This window comes from Anastrepha ludens, chromosome 4, assembly GCF_028408465.1.
Source record: "Anastrepha ludens isolate Willacy chromosome 4, idAnaLude1.1, whole genome shotgun sequence".
Lineage (NCBI taxonomy): Eukaryota > Metazoa > Arthropoda > Insecta > Diptera > Tephritidae > Anastrepha > Anastrepha ludens.
Window position 1 is genome coordinate 28,538,314 of NC_071500.1, and position 16,573 is coordinate 28,554,886.

A 16,573-nucleotide genomic window follows, 5' to 3' on the forward strand; every position below is an offset into this window, starting at 1 on the left:
TAAAATTACGCTTTTTAAATAAAAGAGGATCTACTCTGTTTGCGTCAATCAAAAGCTGGGCCATTCCGGGATCATTCCAGCAATGCAAAATTTCGATAGGCATCGGAAGAGCATCACTAGAAATCTTTCCTCTCTTCCGATCTGGACCGATCTCGAAAAACGTTGCCGAAAAACGAAACACGCAAACTTTTTCGCCTGGTTTCAATGAAGTGCCGCTCGTTTTTACCCAATATTTTCTTTTCATTTTGTTTTTTGGGACTAGAACAAACTTTGCCACGTTTTGTGGCTCAACAAAAACTATATTTCCTGCTAACTTTTTTGGCAAAAGTTTGCCTTTCTAAGCTTTTAAATATTTTTGCTCTCGAATTTACTCTGAAACAAGCACATTTATTGAAGGTGGTGGCACTTGACCAACAACAATGGTTTGTACGTTTGATTGCCACGGCGTGGTATTGGCGAAGTAGAAACAAAAAAAATAATTCGCCTTGTTTTATTCTGTGCTGGCAGCTACATGGACACAGCGAAAGAAAAAAAAATCAGCTGATTTACCAATACCACTTTTAATAGATTCGTCTTGCTCTGAAATAAAAAGTAGCTTTTTCAAGAGGAAGATTGTATTCTAAATGCTAAATTAATATCGCTTCACCCACATTCTGGGTGCTCACCTGTTCCCTTTCATTTCGTCATCAGCAATTCGAAGATCCTCACTATCTTGCTCATCGCTTACATTTTTTATCGCATACTTTTTGCTTCGCCAGTTAGTAGTTTTCGCTATTACCACTTTCTTCATCGTCATTGCTATGCACACAGCTATAGTACATCTGCATTGCCAAGAATAACCTACATAAAAAAAGCTTTGCACTCCTCCTAACATCAAGAAAGGGACAGCGGTACAGAGAAATGTTATAAAAGGGATAATCCAAAGGAGTTTTAGCGTAGTCTTGATTTGCGTCAGCCGCCAATGCATGGGCGCATAATTTATATTCTTAATAAAGAACTTTTACCACGACATTGGATTTTCTTTCGTATCGTTGAGACGATTATATTAGTCACTATCATTCAAGGATATCACGGATTTATTAAGTAGCTCAAGATGGGTGAAAATCAGACATCGTACGCCGCCTTAAATTATTGTTTCATGTTTCTTCCGTAGAAATAAAAGTATCATTTTTTTTATTTTATTTTCAATTTATTTACACAATAAATTACTACAAATGCGACCGACCGCCAATCGGTGTTTGCTTGTCGTCAGTTCATAATTTTTCTTATATTGATTACTTTCTCAGAAACTTATGCTTTTGACCGTGTAAAGCTTAAAAGAAGGACATATCTTGTCAAAAGTTTAATATCAGTCGGACTCTGAGCAGTAATTTTATCTCCGATGTACTAAATTAATCACTAAAACCAAGAAAAGTATAATAAAATAAAGTTTAAATATCGTATTTTTCATCAATTTTTGTATTAAAAGCTAAAATAAATAATTAAATACCCACTTTTTATCAGACATTGTACTAGCGAATTTATTGGCAGTGTGAAAATTTTTGCTGCAAATAATGCACGACTTTTGATACAAAAATGACGTTTAAGAACGCGTTGCATTTGCAGTACTGCCATATCTGCATTTTTGAACGCACTGCTCACTCTGAAATGGTATGTTGCGCATTATAATGCATTGTTGAACATACCCATGTTTGAAGTCTTTTAATTTTGAGAATTGGTGGTGTTTCAAAGTAAACTGATTTGACGAAGTGCGTAAGTATTCGCGATCCACGCCGTTAGCGTGAAAAATGACGACGCGCCTGAACGAGTCATAAAGATTTTCTTGTTAGTTGTTAGTTTTTTAGCAAGATGTAGAGAATCTAGAAAGCGGTGCAGTCATCACACAAAAATTAAACTTAAAAAAATACCAGTCTAACGGTTAGAAGTGAAACCTTCCGTAAAACAATCTGAGAGAGAATGAGACGAAAGCAGCATTAGGAGCGGGTTAGTTATGGGTTCATTATAATATTGCTATAAAGTTCATATTTTATTTTCTTCATTTTATTATTATTCATCCTCAATGATTTCAATTTCAACAAATGATACGAGTGGCTTATGATAGCTAAAATATGATACAAATGCTTTGGTTTCGATGTTTTCAACATATCTTTGAAATACCGCGTCAATTGTTGTTTTTGATCGTGTTGTCGATTCAGTGCGATTGTTACACATTTTTAAATTGAATGTTGTGTTGAGAAAGTCAATTAAAGGAACCGCTGTGTCCAATGCAAAATTTACGTTAAAATCGCCACTTAAAATCATTGGAACTTTATCGTAATCTTTTCTAAGTATCCGCGACACTTCTGGTGTGTACTTTATTATTCTGCATTATTTTTCGGCATAATTGCGGTAAATATTTAAAAATGAAAACCCAAGGACCAATGGACCCAATACAGCACACGCGGTTGCTATTATGAGCGTCGTAACGCGCTTATTACACAGACGTACTAACATACACACAAACATTTGTAGGACTCTTGGTCTAAGCAAGTATACACACGTACTAGCATACATACAGACATACATACGTATGACGCTTGAACTAAACACCAAAGCAAGTAATAGGCACTGTAGTATACATACTACAATACTCACTATATTAGCGTGGCTCAGCAGTACGCAGCCACACACATATACGTATATCAACATATAACGCTTCGTAGCCAAGAGTGTCGCTTTTTCGTTTCATCGAGTCTCAAATCACTCCCAACGCTTCTAAAGAAGTTTTCACTTCAAAAATTTTAGAACAATATTTTCATCAGAAATCGATTTACAACAATTTTCACAAGTAATATGAAAATTTCTTTATACAAAATTTGGAAACTCTGACGTACTGTAGGTACTACAAACCTGATGCTCTGTTTGAAAGCATCAAAAATTAACACGAAAAGCATTGATCCATTCCACTAAGGACGAATATTTTAAAAATTAAAAGAATATCCATTATACAAACAAAAAAATAGGTATGCAACAACAGATGAGGTTCCAAGAGAAAGTGTATCAAAATAGCGCTTCACTCGCTAATCAGATGTTAAGCCAGATACTAAGGCATTGCTACTACCAATCAGATAATGTTAGGAAACATGGTTATATTAGCGACTTTCGAATCACAAGCCACCTAACAAGTAGTGAAAAAAAGAAACCATTTCCCTTGAATCCAACGTCCCATAATCAGCACTACATAATTTTCGATTTGACAAACTGTTATTGTATATAGTCCATTGCTTTTCAAAGCATTCTACCGAAAGTATGCAAAATATAATAAGTTAATAGGGCTATAAACAAAATTGCTTGATCATCTCTAAACTGTTGCTGCTTGCATATAAAAAATGTTCTATTGGCGAACAAAAAAAAAGGAAATTAAGTTAAATTATAACCTTTCTTACTCATAAAAATATCGTTATTAAAAAATTAAAAAGACATTTTAATTGAGCAGAAGCATGTTTGCATCGGAGAGCGACGCAGGTGAGAAGTTTAAAAATGTGAGGCCTCCACGGTCGCTCCGATGACATATTTTAAAGAAAAAAAAATATAGAGGCGTGTCAATTTCGAGTTATTATCAGTTTTAATTAATATTTGGATGTATGTAGGTCTAAATGTATCAATATCATACAATATATAATAACACGGAGTTATGTATGTATTAATATAATACAATACAAGATGGTATGGAATTACAATATAATTACCTTTGTCGGCTGACACATCCTGATCCTTGGATTAGAAAAATCGCAGTGAAAATGAAATTTAAAATTAAAGCGAAAGTAACCTCGCCGAACAGCGATTAACACGGTAAACGATTTAACTGTTCGGCGGGGAAATGCCAAGGTTAACGGCCTTCACGTTGCAGCGACTGTAACCGGTGGTTTGCAACAGTCGGAACGGTAGGCGCAGTTAACATTAGGGTGGCTAAACATTTATTAGACTTTAGGGTGTGACCTAATCATGCCGGCCACTTTGCGACAAGCAATAAGTGTGTTAGGACGGAGGTGTCAGCCAACGTTCGGTATGTTGATTGTGAGACACCTGAGGCTGCCGGTGACGTCTGAAAAGATAGATATAATTATGTACGTGGATCTATTTATTGCACACAAAAAAGAGTAAAATTTATTATATTTCATTAATTTATTGATTCAAATAATTAATTCAATACAACGTTGTGTTCATTCTATTGGGCAGACCCCGGACAGTACCCAGCCCAATATCGAGATCTGCGCCATTAGGGTGCTGATAGAGCGGGGTAGGGTTTCCTGCATCATTATACTAGAGTATAGTTCCGCTCCTATCACCAGGCGGATTGGAGTGGATTCGAAAAATCGCGAATCCGCCAGTCGCATATGGACGTAGGGCGTCGCTATAGTCGGGTCGACGCTTCTGAAGGAGGTGACGCGCTGGAAGCCCGGTACGACCGCAGCATGTGTGGCAACGCGCTTATTGTTGCCGTTTCGTCCTCGAATGGTGACGACGCACCCACTTTGGCTTCCTACCTGGGTACTTTGTAATCCCAGTTGCCTTGCGAGGTCGCTCGAAATATTGTCATTGGTAGGCACGCGTCCATGAGAGCGCGTACCAGATGAAGGCGTCCCCTAGCCTCGATTTTTACGGCGGCGGTTGGCATTATTGTTGACACTGGCCTTAACGCCGGTTCCGGGGTTAGATAGTCAGCTCGGAATGCGGGTGGGAGTGCTAGCTGGTGAGGCCTAGTCGCCAGTCTAGCATTGCGTCTTGATCGTTGACGCACCAACGTCGTTCGCGTGCGTGGACGAAAAGGCCTAGTTTCCGATCCACGCTCGCGCCGACGTTCGCGCTGTAGCTGGGGTCGAAGAGACCTAATCTTTAATCCCCTGTCTACTTTGGGACAGAAAGGCCTAGTTTCCGCTGTGGACTCGACTGGGCGGAAAGTCCTAGTTTCCGCTCCAGCCGTGTTTTGATCAGAAGTCGGTGTGTCCGATAAGACGTCTGACGCATTTACCGACACCGCGTCGCTGTCTTCCTCAGCGACTTACTGGCTCCACGAGCGTCATTCCTCTGGGATGTGTCTCTCGCCGCATGGTCTGCACCTTCCCTCGCTGGTACAGTTGCGCGATTTATGAGCCATGGATAGGCAGTTGGCGCAATAGTGGCCCAGAAGCGCTTCCCGAAGCCGCTCAACTGGGCTTCTTCCACGAAAAACGGGGCAGAGGCGTATTGGGTGCCTTGCTTCGCATAAACGGAATGCCGTAGGGTAGCGGTGGAGCTGGTGATTAGCCTTTTTCATAATAACTTTAAAGCGCGTCATTTTTTAATCTGTTTTTTTACATTGTAGGGTGGCGAAATATTTTTAATTGGAATGTATTATCACAGCGACGAAAAAAAATAACATAATAATATATTTTTTATGTTAACTAAATATGCACTACGCATTTTAGTTTTTTTTTTTCTTTTTTTGTTTTTTTTTATCTCCACCAAAAACAAAAGTGTGTGCAATAAAGTCCACGTACCTTTATATGCTGGAACAGGAATCGGCGATTGATATTGATATGAAATTCTTTGTCCACTGCCTCTTTTTTTGGTGTTTGGTTGGTGATTCCGTTTGCTCGGTACTGTTGCTTCGGTGGGTGAGTGCTAATTGGTGCCTGATACTGGTGTGTAGGTGCTCTGATTCAAAAATTGCTTGTTAATTTATTTTGCAAAAGATCCGGCTGGAAGGACCATGTTATCATCGGAGGGTGCCGCAGGTGACAGGTTTAAAAATGTGGGGCCTCCACGGTCGCTCCGATGATATATTTTAAAGTAAAAGAAAATATAGAGGTGTGTCAGTATTTGGATGTATGTAGGTATAAATGTATCAATATCATACAATATACCTATAATAACACGGAGTTACGTATGTATTAATATTATACAATACAAGGTGGTATGGAATTATAATTACCTTGGTCGGCTGACACGTCCTGATCCTTGGGTTAGAAAAATGAAATTTAAAATCAAGGCGAAAGTAAACTCGCCGAACAGCGATTAACACGGTAAACGTTTTAACTGTTCGGCGGGGAAATGTCAAGGTTAACGGCCTTAACGTTGCAGCGACTGGAACCGGTGGTTTGCACCAGTCGGAACGATAGGCGCAATTAACATTAGGGTGTCTAAACATTTATTAGACTTTAGGGTGTGGCCTAATCACATAGTTTAAATAAAATTATATAAAATCGAATTGAATAGAATTTGAAATCTCATTGAGTTCATGAAGAGTGCGAGCAATAGAAGCATACAGGCATAATTTGTTCTGATCCTATTCAAATGGAACGGATATTTAATACGTGAAAACCTGGTAGGAACCGAAAAGTTCTCGAAAAGAGGAACAGTCAATCTTCCCTCCAATAACTTTGAAGAGAAAAGACAGCGACAAAAGCGATCTTTTACTTTCTAGTTGTTTGAGATTAATGAGAGGTAGACGAGATTTATATGACGGGACAGGATCATGTCATGTATCTTCATCATGTGTCAAAAAACCCGGAATGGCATTAATTTTGAATACACGGGCAGTTCAAAAAACGCCACAAAGAAGATTTTTTATAGGTATTGCTTTATCTGAAAATTCTTAAGTGAAGAATTCAAACTGCTATCTACCTTAATAGAACAAACGATTGTACGAGTGTTCATAGTGCTGTTATTTTAAATACTCAGGGTGTTGTCTAGTCTTTAACACCATCTTATTCTTTAAAGCTGATATTCTGGAAGGCAACTTCGATAAAGCGTTATGTCCAACCCTTAAGAAATGTTTAGTTCCCGAGTTGAGTTCTGTAATGCTCCATTTGATCTTAAGCCTTTGAGAAATATTTCGTTTATGTTTAAAGGAAACTCGTAGGCATTCAATTTCGAAAATTATTGCTCGCCTATGCTCACTCATAGGAAATTATTTTCAACATGCGAAATAGGTGAACGTGAGAGGTTAAACTTCAAAAATTTCAGTTGAATAACAAAAAAAGATAACACGGTCGTCGGTGCTTTGGTACTAAAAGTGGCAAATATTTGTATCGGTAGTAAGTACTTTACTAACGTTTTCTATAATATGGCACTTCTTTCCAGTTAATAAGTGACGGTAATATTTCTTGCTTCGCGTCATCCAGTACCACCTTATCGCAGTTGCGTGGGAGGTTTGCCGGGTTAAGGCAATAGAATTAACCTTTGTTAGTTCTAGTTCGATGAGGACGTTCCGTTTGGCACTCCGTCTGGACCAGGAGACATACGATGTTGGAGTCTGTTTGCAGCTTTACGATCTCCGTCTGAAGTAATTTGTGAAAACAGAAGTGCGATGGATTTCGAAACTGAGAGATTTCTCAGCCAACTTTGTTTGGGAAAGAATGTGTTCAAACATAATATAAGAAGTTCGTTCATTTTGAGATCGATTCCTTAGCGAGCTCCAGCTTCTTAATCATCATCTTATATGCTCTCCCCGAAGGATTGTGCTCAATATCCACGCAAAGCTAAAGGAAGTTTTGACGCTTACTCCCTTGACGCTTGTCTTGAGTTGAAATTGCACTGCTTTGTACTTGTTTCTGGCTTCTATCAAATTAGGAAATGCTTCGTCATCAGTTTTTCTCTCTCCTCTGTCACAATTGCTGGGCTTTTTGTTAAACTCATTCGTTTAAATTTCAACATACACAAAATTTTAATTTTTAAGGTATTCCTAAACAATTTCTCCCGATTAAGGGCTCCCAAGTCCTCAAAATTTGTATGATATGTTTTCTCTTCGGTTGGTGATATCGGTTTATCAGTGATATATAATTTCACTTCGGTGAGACGTAAACTCCGATTGAGTTGTTTTCCACGGGCTCTCAACTCTCAACGATACACAAACAAGAGGTAATTTAATGTTCGTGAATCTTTCACGCCGGCTTCTGGCGCTTCTTGATTTTTAAACATTTTTCTGAATCCATTCAGGATATGTATTTTCCGTTCTATTACAAAACCAGATCGCTCTCCAAAGTTTGCTTGTGGAGTAACGTAGTCTGACCTTCCGTTTATGTCCTGTATGTTAGTGTGACCAAAAAGCCTTTGTAAGAATTGTCCAATCATTCAATCTATTCAGGATATGTGTTTTGCTGAGAATGACGCTCTTCCGTAAAGTGTTTGAGATTTTATAAGCGTGATTGCAGGTAGCATCCGTTAGCAGTAGAGGAAGCAGATCAATGCTATGTTAATAAAAACACTGTAAGACGATTTATGGCTGTATTGATTTTTTGCATATATCACCAAACACAATCTCATTTTTTTAGTAAACAATCCGCTGTCATAACCCCGGTTACGTCAGCATATCAGCTGATGCATTCAAAGTCGCTGAGAGCCGGTTAACATTTTGAGTTTGGCCCTACACCTCTGTATCCTGTACATCGTGGATCAAACAGACATAAAGAGTGGTCAAACTCACAGCAAGGGTGGCTGTCAAAAATTAGGAAGAAAAATAGTGTTTTACTTGAATTTTTATACATTGGTTTTGGCATATGTAGTAGAGAAAGTGAGCTTTGAGATCAAAAATTGATTTGAACAAAATAAAAATTCCAATATTTAATTTTTTTTATAATTGTATTGTCCGAATACAACTGGATTGTTTTGAAGAAATTTGGCAATATTTTCATTGTTCTCTTCTTTAAAATTTCAGGCATAAGTCACTTTCGTTTCCTCAGTAATCTTTGATTCCTTGATTTTTTTATACAATATTTTAGTAAAAAAAAATCTTTTTTGCATACGAGTCATTACCAATATAAAATATGCAAAAGTTCGAAAGGGTTAAATATATAAACTTTATATGCTTCCAAAGCCATAATATAAATTATAAATATAAATAAAATTCTTATAAAATCATAAAATCAAATTATGAGGCCAGTCCTCACATTTGAAGAGGAGTCCGTCCGCCCATAGAAGTAATTTAGGAAAGTTTAATTACACCGCCTTTCTGCCTCAGAATAATAACACTTTTGAAAGCAATCTACATATATAAATCCTCCTAAATTCAATAGTTGTACTTTTTCCATACTCCTTAAATAAATAGAATTTAGGCCATTGTTGAGTAAAAAACTACGTATACAGCTTTAAGATGCCCCTCACTAGTAACATTCAAAAAGAATGTTTGGAATATTAATTTCTAATTTTTAATTTTCACAAAGAAGCTAATTTAGGAATTAATCCTTAGTAGATCTTCAAATGCTGTTCATTATTTATTTTGAAATTTTAAATCCATGTTTCTCACAAATTTTAATTAATGCGCACAAACTTGTTTATAAATACATAAACTCATGAAAACTGTCCCCTTAAAAATATGATATATCCAACTACCTCTGAGTCTAAAAGAAATTAAATAAACAGAGATAACTTTAACTCATTTCATTTCAATTTAAAAAAAAAACTTGTAATTTAATTTAATGCACATTTAACATTTGCTTTTTTTTTCTCTATCCCCCCCAATAGCTGCTACTATAATGACGCTACGTGGCTCCAGTTACGTTTCGTATCGCATTTATGACTGGAAGGATCGCGTTCATTCGTCCAACACCCGCATCAGCCTCATGTTTCGCACTCAATTCGACGATTCAGCACTTTTCTATGCGAGCGGCGAATCACTCAAGCATCAGTACATTGCTGCGTCAATAAAAAATCAATCAATTCATGTGGAAATGGATTTTGGCGACAACGTGATGTCAACGGTACTCACAGACGAGTTGACGCGCAGTAATTGGCATAATTTAACCATTCAACATGAACAACGCACTGTGCGCATTATACTTGATCAGCAAATGAAAATATTGGAAATACCTGCCACGTCAAGCGGTAATCTGCTATTCGATCCGGAAATTTATTTCGGCGGCGGCCCAGATTTGCACAAAAAGAAGGGTTTACAATCGCAGAACAATTTCGTCGGCAGTCTCAAATATGTTTACTACAACGACGTGTCCATTTTATATGAGCTGCATAAAAGTAATCCGAAAGTGCACTATCATGGTAAGTATGATAATAGGTAATGCATTTGGGCGCAAAAAATAAAATATGTGCATACATCAGTGATGGTAAATGGTTTTTTGAAAAATCCCTACACAGCCCAAAAAAATTCCCTACTTTTCCCTACGCTTACAAAAAATTTTCCCTACGAAATTCCCTAAATTTTTTTCTCCTGTGTTTACACTATAATGAGGCAATTGCAACGCCAAAATTGAATTGTGTGCTTAAGATTTTTTAAAAATTCCGTACAGAGCTTCTGCAGTGCAATCAGTTCTTTTTGGAATTAGATCCAGCAGCTTAACCACAAGCCGCTCGCTTTCCTCGTCGAAAAATCTCACCATGAGACACATAGGTATGCTTATTGAGTCCCATGTCTCTCATCGATCATTATGGAAAACTTGTTTACTTTTAATTTTCTTAACTAAATTGTCTTTCCTCTTTTGCCAACTCATTTTTTATTATGCTGGTGCACTTCTTTCTTCCGAGCTCAGAGTTTTTTATTATTTCAGAATCGGGCACGATTTCTTTTAAGAGTGGGATTAAATGGTCTACCACTTGCAGCGCAACATTATGCTCAGCGAAGAACATGCTAAGTCTTATTTCGAAATTTCTGGAACCATTTGGTTTACTCGCTTTATTTTAGATGTCTTTTTAATTGCCTTCATATTTTTTGGTGCAATTTTCGCGCAAAGAAAAAATCGTGCTAGCGTTAACGAAGAAAAAAACAGGCAATGTTGCCGTATTAACGCTTTTAAAAGTATGCTGCCATAAGGAAAAGAAGTCTGGCATAAAGTCTTACCGCAGATTTTTATTTTAAATATACTTTTTTAATTTTACCCCGCTATTTTAAAATTTTTTTTGCCCTTCTTGAAAATTCCCTACATTTACAGAATTCAAAAAATCTGTCCTTCTTTTCCTTACGCCCACATTTTTCGACAAAAATCCCTACATGTAGGGAATTTTCCCTACATTTACCATCACTGGCATACATACATATGTATGTATGTAGTGACAATACTGGTTTTCAGCACCATTGACGAGAAACGTAAACGAACAGAACGGCAGAATATAGCGTCTCTTTGATTCAGCTTAGCTAACATCACTTAATTATTGACCGCCAGAACGAGAGGACGCGTTATTATAGTCCGTAAGCCAGCGACAGATTTTCACGACCAAGTTTCTCTCAGTTGATAATTCGTAAACTACCTCAGATAGTTGCATTATGAAGCGTTGTGAACGTCAGCTGCGGCTCAGAGGGTGGGTTGAGCAGTTATAGCCACCCTCGCACGTAAAAAAAAATTATTGTTAGTCATTTCCTCCCGATTAAAACATTGATCAAATTAAAGTTAGACTAATATTATATTTTGAAGAAATAAAATTGTCAGCTGATTATAAAGTGGTGGATTATACGTCAGCTGGTCACACAAATATGAAAAAAAAAAAATATTTTTTCAGTGATTTCCTCCCAAACGAAAATTTATCAGATGATAGTTTATGTATTGTTTTTAATAAATAAATATGTCAGCTGACTATATGTAGGTGGAATGTGCGTCAGCTGATGCCCTGAAGGTGTAACGTAGGAGCTAGTCGGAAACATTTATAGCCTAAGTAAATGTATCAGCTGACGAGTTTGCCCCCAACATATTACTTTTTTTTACGTGCGAGGGTGGCTATAACTGCTCAACCCAACCTCGGAGCCGCAGCTGACGTTCACAATACTTCATAATGCAACTATCTGAGGTAGTTTACGAATTATCGACTGAGAGGAAATGGCTGACAAAAATTAGCACCTGGCTCGCGGACTATTAGAGTTTCTCCAGCTAAGCGAATATTTCGTAGTTGGTATTGAGCGAAATTTTTTTATTTTTTATTTTATTTTATAAAGGTTTACATAACAATAAATAAATCAAAAATTGATAAAAATGCTTGTGAACTTAAGACCGATATCTCTTTCTTCTTTCCTATTGAAAACTTTGGGGAGGTTGATAGAATTTCACTTAAGCCTAACTATAGATAGAAATCTTATCTCTACGTCACAATATGCCTACACGAAAGGGAAATCGCTAGAGACAGCTCTACATAACCTTATTTACACTGCAGAGAGTTCACTGCACAAACAGGAATTTACTTTAGACGCTTTGCTTGATATTGAAGTGGCCTTTAAAAATGTCACTTACTGCACTTACTGCAGCACTCACTGATCTTGGGATAGAACCGGGTTTGGTAGGCTTCATTGGCAAAATGCTAAAAAGCAGAATCATTGAAGCGAAATTAGGAGAATCGGTGCTCCGGAGATTGGTAAGTAGAGGTACACCGCAAGATGGAGTCCTCTCACCGTTTTTATGGAACGCAGTTGGGCTGTAAGGTGATAGCTTATGCCGATGATGTTCTTATCGCTGTCTCCGGTAAATTTGTACATTGAGAGACCTAATACAAAATGCTCTAGATATACTTTCCAGGTGGGCAGAAAAGTGTGATCTAGGAGTCAACCCGGACAAAACACAACTGATATTGGTTACTAGGAAACACAGAATCTCTCAGCTAAGCCTAATTATGCTCAAAGGGAAAGCTATTGTGATTTCGGAAGAAACCAAGTACTTGGGACTAAACATAGATAGGAAACTGACTTGGAAGTCAAACATCTTAGAAAGAGTTAGGAAAGCGAACCTAGCTTTTTATGCCTGTAAGAGAGCTTTAGGTAAGACCTGGGGAATTTAACCTAAGTTTGCTCATTGGCTTTACACTGCTGTCGTCAGACCCACTCTTCTATATGGAAATGTTGTCTGGTGGTGTGTTATGCCGAAAAAACCTATTCTAATTTATTGAATAAGGTGCAGAGATCAGCGGAACTAGCAATATGTGGCGTCATGAAAACCACGCCATCCATGGCTTTGGACATCATGCTACATCTGCCACCCCTAGATCCTTTCTGCAAATATCAGCGGCCTGCTCCGCTTTAAGGCTCAAAGCGAGCTCACAATGGAGAAATGTCACACATGGATATTCAACCATCTTAAACTCCTACACGAATATACCCAGTGGCTGTGATTATCACCCTCCCATTCTTTGCTTTGAAAGGAATTTGCTAATGAAAATCCCTTCTAGACTGGAATGGCTTGAAGAAGATCCAACGCCCAACACATCCGCTAAGATCTACACGGACGGATCTAAAATGGACACCGGTGTAGGATGAGGGTTATTTTGTGACGAGCTTTCTATTAGTGAATCCTTTAAACTACCGGGGCACTGTAGTGTTTTTCAAGCGGAAATAAACGATGAGAAGCCTTAAAATAGTTAAAGATAAACAGAATATCATCAACGGATATCTGCATTCTATCGGACAGCCAAGCTGCCCTACGAGCCCTGGATGCATTCCAAACAACCTCAACGGATGTCTTACATTGTCGCCAATCTCTAAATGAGATAGCCAAGCAATATCGTATAATCTTATGCTGGGTCCCAGGCCACAGAGATATACCAGGGAACTGTAGGCCAGATCAACTTGCAAGAGAAGGTACCTGTATGCCAGATATAAATAATTTTCTCCATCGAAATTGTTCGTAAATTTATCGAAAATGAACCGAAATCATCATTGAAATTCATGGAACAGAAGTTGAATATCTCCAAAACATAGATATATCGCATTTTAATTGATCATTTGGGTGTACGAATGGTATGTGCACATTTCATTCGCCACAAGTTAACAGAGGACTAAAAATTGCTCAGAATTCAACATTCGAAAGGCCTCTTCAAAAAGGCGTGAAAAGACGAGAACTTCGTTTACAACATTGTAACTGGTGATGAAACGTAGTGTTTCCAACATGAAGCTGAAATTAAGCTCAAAGTGGCGAATGGAAGGCCTCAGACGAGCCACCATCCAAACAATGTCGTTTGCAGAAGTCAAAAATCAAGTCGATGTTCATTTGTTTTAACGATTTTAAGGGAATTGTCCACAAGGAGCTCGTGCCAACGGTCAATGTAATTTTCTATCTTGGCGTTTTGAAGCATTTGTTGCATCGCATTTGTCGTATTCTCGCTGAATACCGCGAAAGAGGAAGCTATCGCTTATTGCATGATAATGCACCATCTCTTCGATCCACTCTTCTGACTGATATTTTAACTAGAAATCACATTTTAACAGTCAATCACTCACCGTATTCGCCTGATTTGGCTCCCTGTGACTTTTACCTATTCGAAAAATTGCATTTGCCTATGAAAGGAAAACGTTTTGCGTCCATAGAGGCCATCCAAAAGGCTTGTACCGATATCCTGAAGGACATTCCGGTCAAGGACCTGAAACACTCTTTCGAAAAGCTTTTAGCTCGCGAGGCCAGAGTGGACTATTTTGAATAGATGAACTCAAAGTTATCAGAACGAAGCTCCTGTCGCTTCTCTTCTTCACCTTGTATGTACATACATATTTGTATTGTATTATAAACAAAATGAATTAAACTTTTTTTTTTTTGAATTTCTGAAAACTGTACTTTTATTCATACTACTACTGGCGGCCGCCGTAGCCGAATGGGTTGGTGCGTGACTACCATTCGGAATTCACAGAGAGAACGTCGGTTCGAATCTCGGTGAAACACCAAAATTAAGAAAAACATTTTTCTAATAGCGGTCGCCCCTTGGCAGGCAATGGCAAACCTCCGAGTGTATTTCTGCGATGAAAAAGCTCCTCATGAAAATATCTGTCGTTCGGAGTCGGCTTGAAACTGTAGGTCCCTCCATTTGTGAACAACATCAAGACGCACACCACAAATAGAAGGGAGGAGCTCGGCCAAACACCCAAAAAGGGTGTTCGCGCCAATTATATATATACTAAGTAAAAACATGCAAATTCGAATATTTCCACTTATGCGATTATCTGAAATATTCATGGATGTTTATTGGCGCATAGATCAAACCTGAATGTGCGAATTGCTGATAGAGTGTCACGAAAACAGATTACCGTTATTTATTGTACATATAATAAACTCGTGTTAAATACATATGTCACATTTAGTATTTGATAACCTTGAACGGAACTCGCAGATCAATCATAATTTTCTCTTCTTCTACCCGCTTTTTCCTGCATTTTCACATAAATCAAACTTTAATTGCAAGCCTATACAGATGTACTTCTATTTGTTGAAAATTATGCTCCTATCTATCCAATAGATTTGCACATTAATGTGTGTTTATATGTACTCGTATATGTAGGTATATGTATGTGTTATGTACGCATACGAGCTGCCGACATCTGTGAATTTTCCAATGACTATCAGTATTTTTTAGGTGTCCTCGAAGCTGAATTCCAGGAGAATGAAGTCAACGTCATACCCATAACGTATCCCTTTGCGACATCTCACATTTGGTGGCCCATAAATCACGCCGAAGAATTTAATATTAAATTCGATTTCCGGAGTAGTCGTACAGCGGCTGTGTTGGCATATAGTGATGTGACAACAACATCCGGAAATGGGTTTTGGGAGGTAAGTATCCGACATAACTTATAAGTTAAGCATTTTAACGAAATATGATTTCTAAGGCCGTTTAATGTGCGTGTGTATGTGCGTTTGTACTTGAATATTAGGGCGGTAACGTCCATTTCAAATGCATTGCAGTGTACAACAACAAGTTCGCTTAACATAGTTAAATCGAATTTTTAAATATGTGTGTGTATGTGTGTTTGTGCTAGGGATGTAAATTTGTTCGGTGATTCCGATTTCGGGATCCCGGAATTCCAATAACTTACATCGAAAGAAAGTTGTTTGAAAAAATGTCTCCTATCATAAAGGGTTTTCCAATAACAGGTGTTATCTATCGCTATCGAGAGATGATTAACGATTTTGCATGGCCGGAATTGGATGGTATTGATCTTGACAACATTTATTTTCAACAAGACGGCGCTACGTGCCACACAAGAAACAAAACCATTGATCTTTTATGGGAAAAGTTTCCGGACTATGTTATCTCTCGAAGAGGTGATACCAATTGGCCACCAAGATCTTGTGGTTTAACACGTTGTGACTTTTTTCTCTGGGGCCACGTGAAATAGAAGGTCTACGCCAACAGCCCAGGATCGATTCAAGACCTCAAAGATGGAATTCGTGAGGCTATGGAAAATGGAAAATTATGGAAAATTTCATGAAAAGGAGATTGTCCTGTAAGCGTGGTCGTGGTGGTCATTTATTATATATTAAAAAATAGCATTTTTCTTTGAATATCAAAATAACACCTCTTATTAGATAACCCTATATAATGAATAATAAATGAAGTGATTTTAAATTTACTTTCTTTATTTAACGTGAAAATATTTTATTAGTAACTAAATAATACTTTAGCGTGTACATATCTGATAAAGTAACTTAAGGTATGTCGCAAAATGCTCGATGCAGAAAATTTTTAAAAATAAACAAAATTGCCTTTGTAGTTGCAAAGAATTCATATATTTTTAAAATTTGTATAATTAGTGGAAATAATGGAAAGGAATAGGCTTTGGGCACTAAAGCCACAGGTTGTCCTTTGGATGTACAACGTAGTGGTTCTGCCAATTTTAACGTGTGGATACCTGGTTTTG

The 16,573-nt window shown here is 37.7% G+C and overlaps 1 protein-coding gene across 8 annotated transcripts in view; it reads left to right on the top strand.

Annotated features, from left to right (window-relative positions):
- LOC128861372 (axotactin) overlaps window positions 1-16,573 on the top strand; it is a 229,353-nt gene that overhangs the window by 99,670 nt on the left and 113,110 nt on the right. For all 8 annotated transcript variants that reach the window (XM_054099477.1, XM_054099476.1, XM_054099479.1 and 5 more), the window contains 2 exons: window positions 9,484-10,014; window positions 15,289-15,485. In XM_054099477.1, the coding sequence (XP_053955452.1) occupies window positions 9,484-10,014; window positions 15,289-15,485 (728 nt within the window). The remainder of the gene's footprint in view (window positions 1-9,483; window positions 10,015-15,288; window positions 15,486-16,573) is intronic.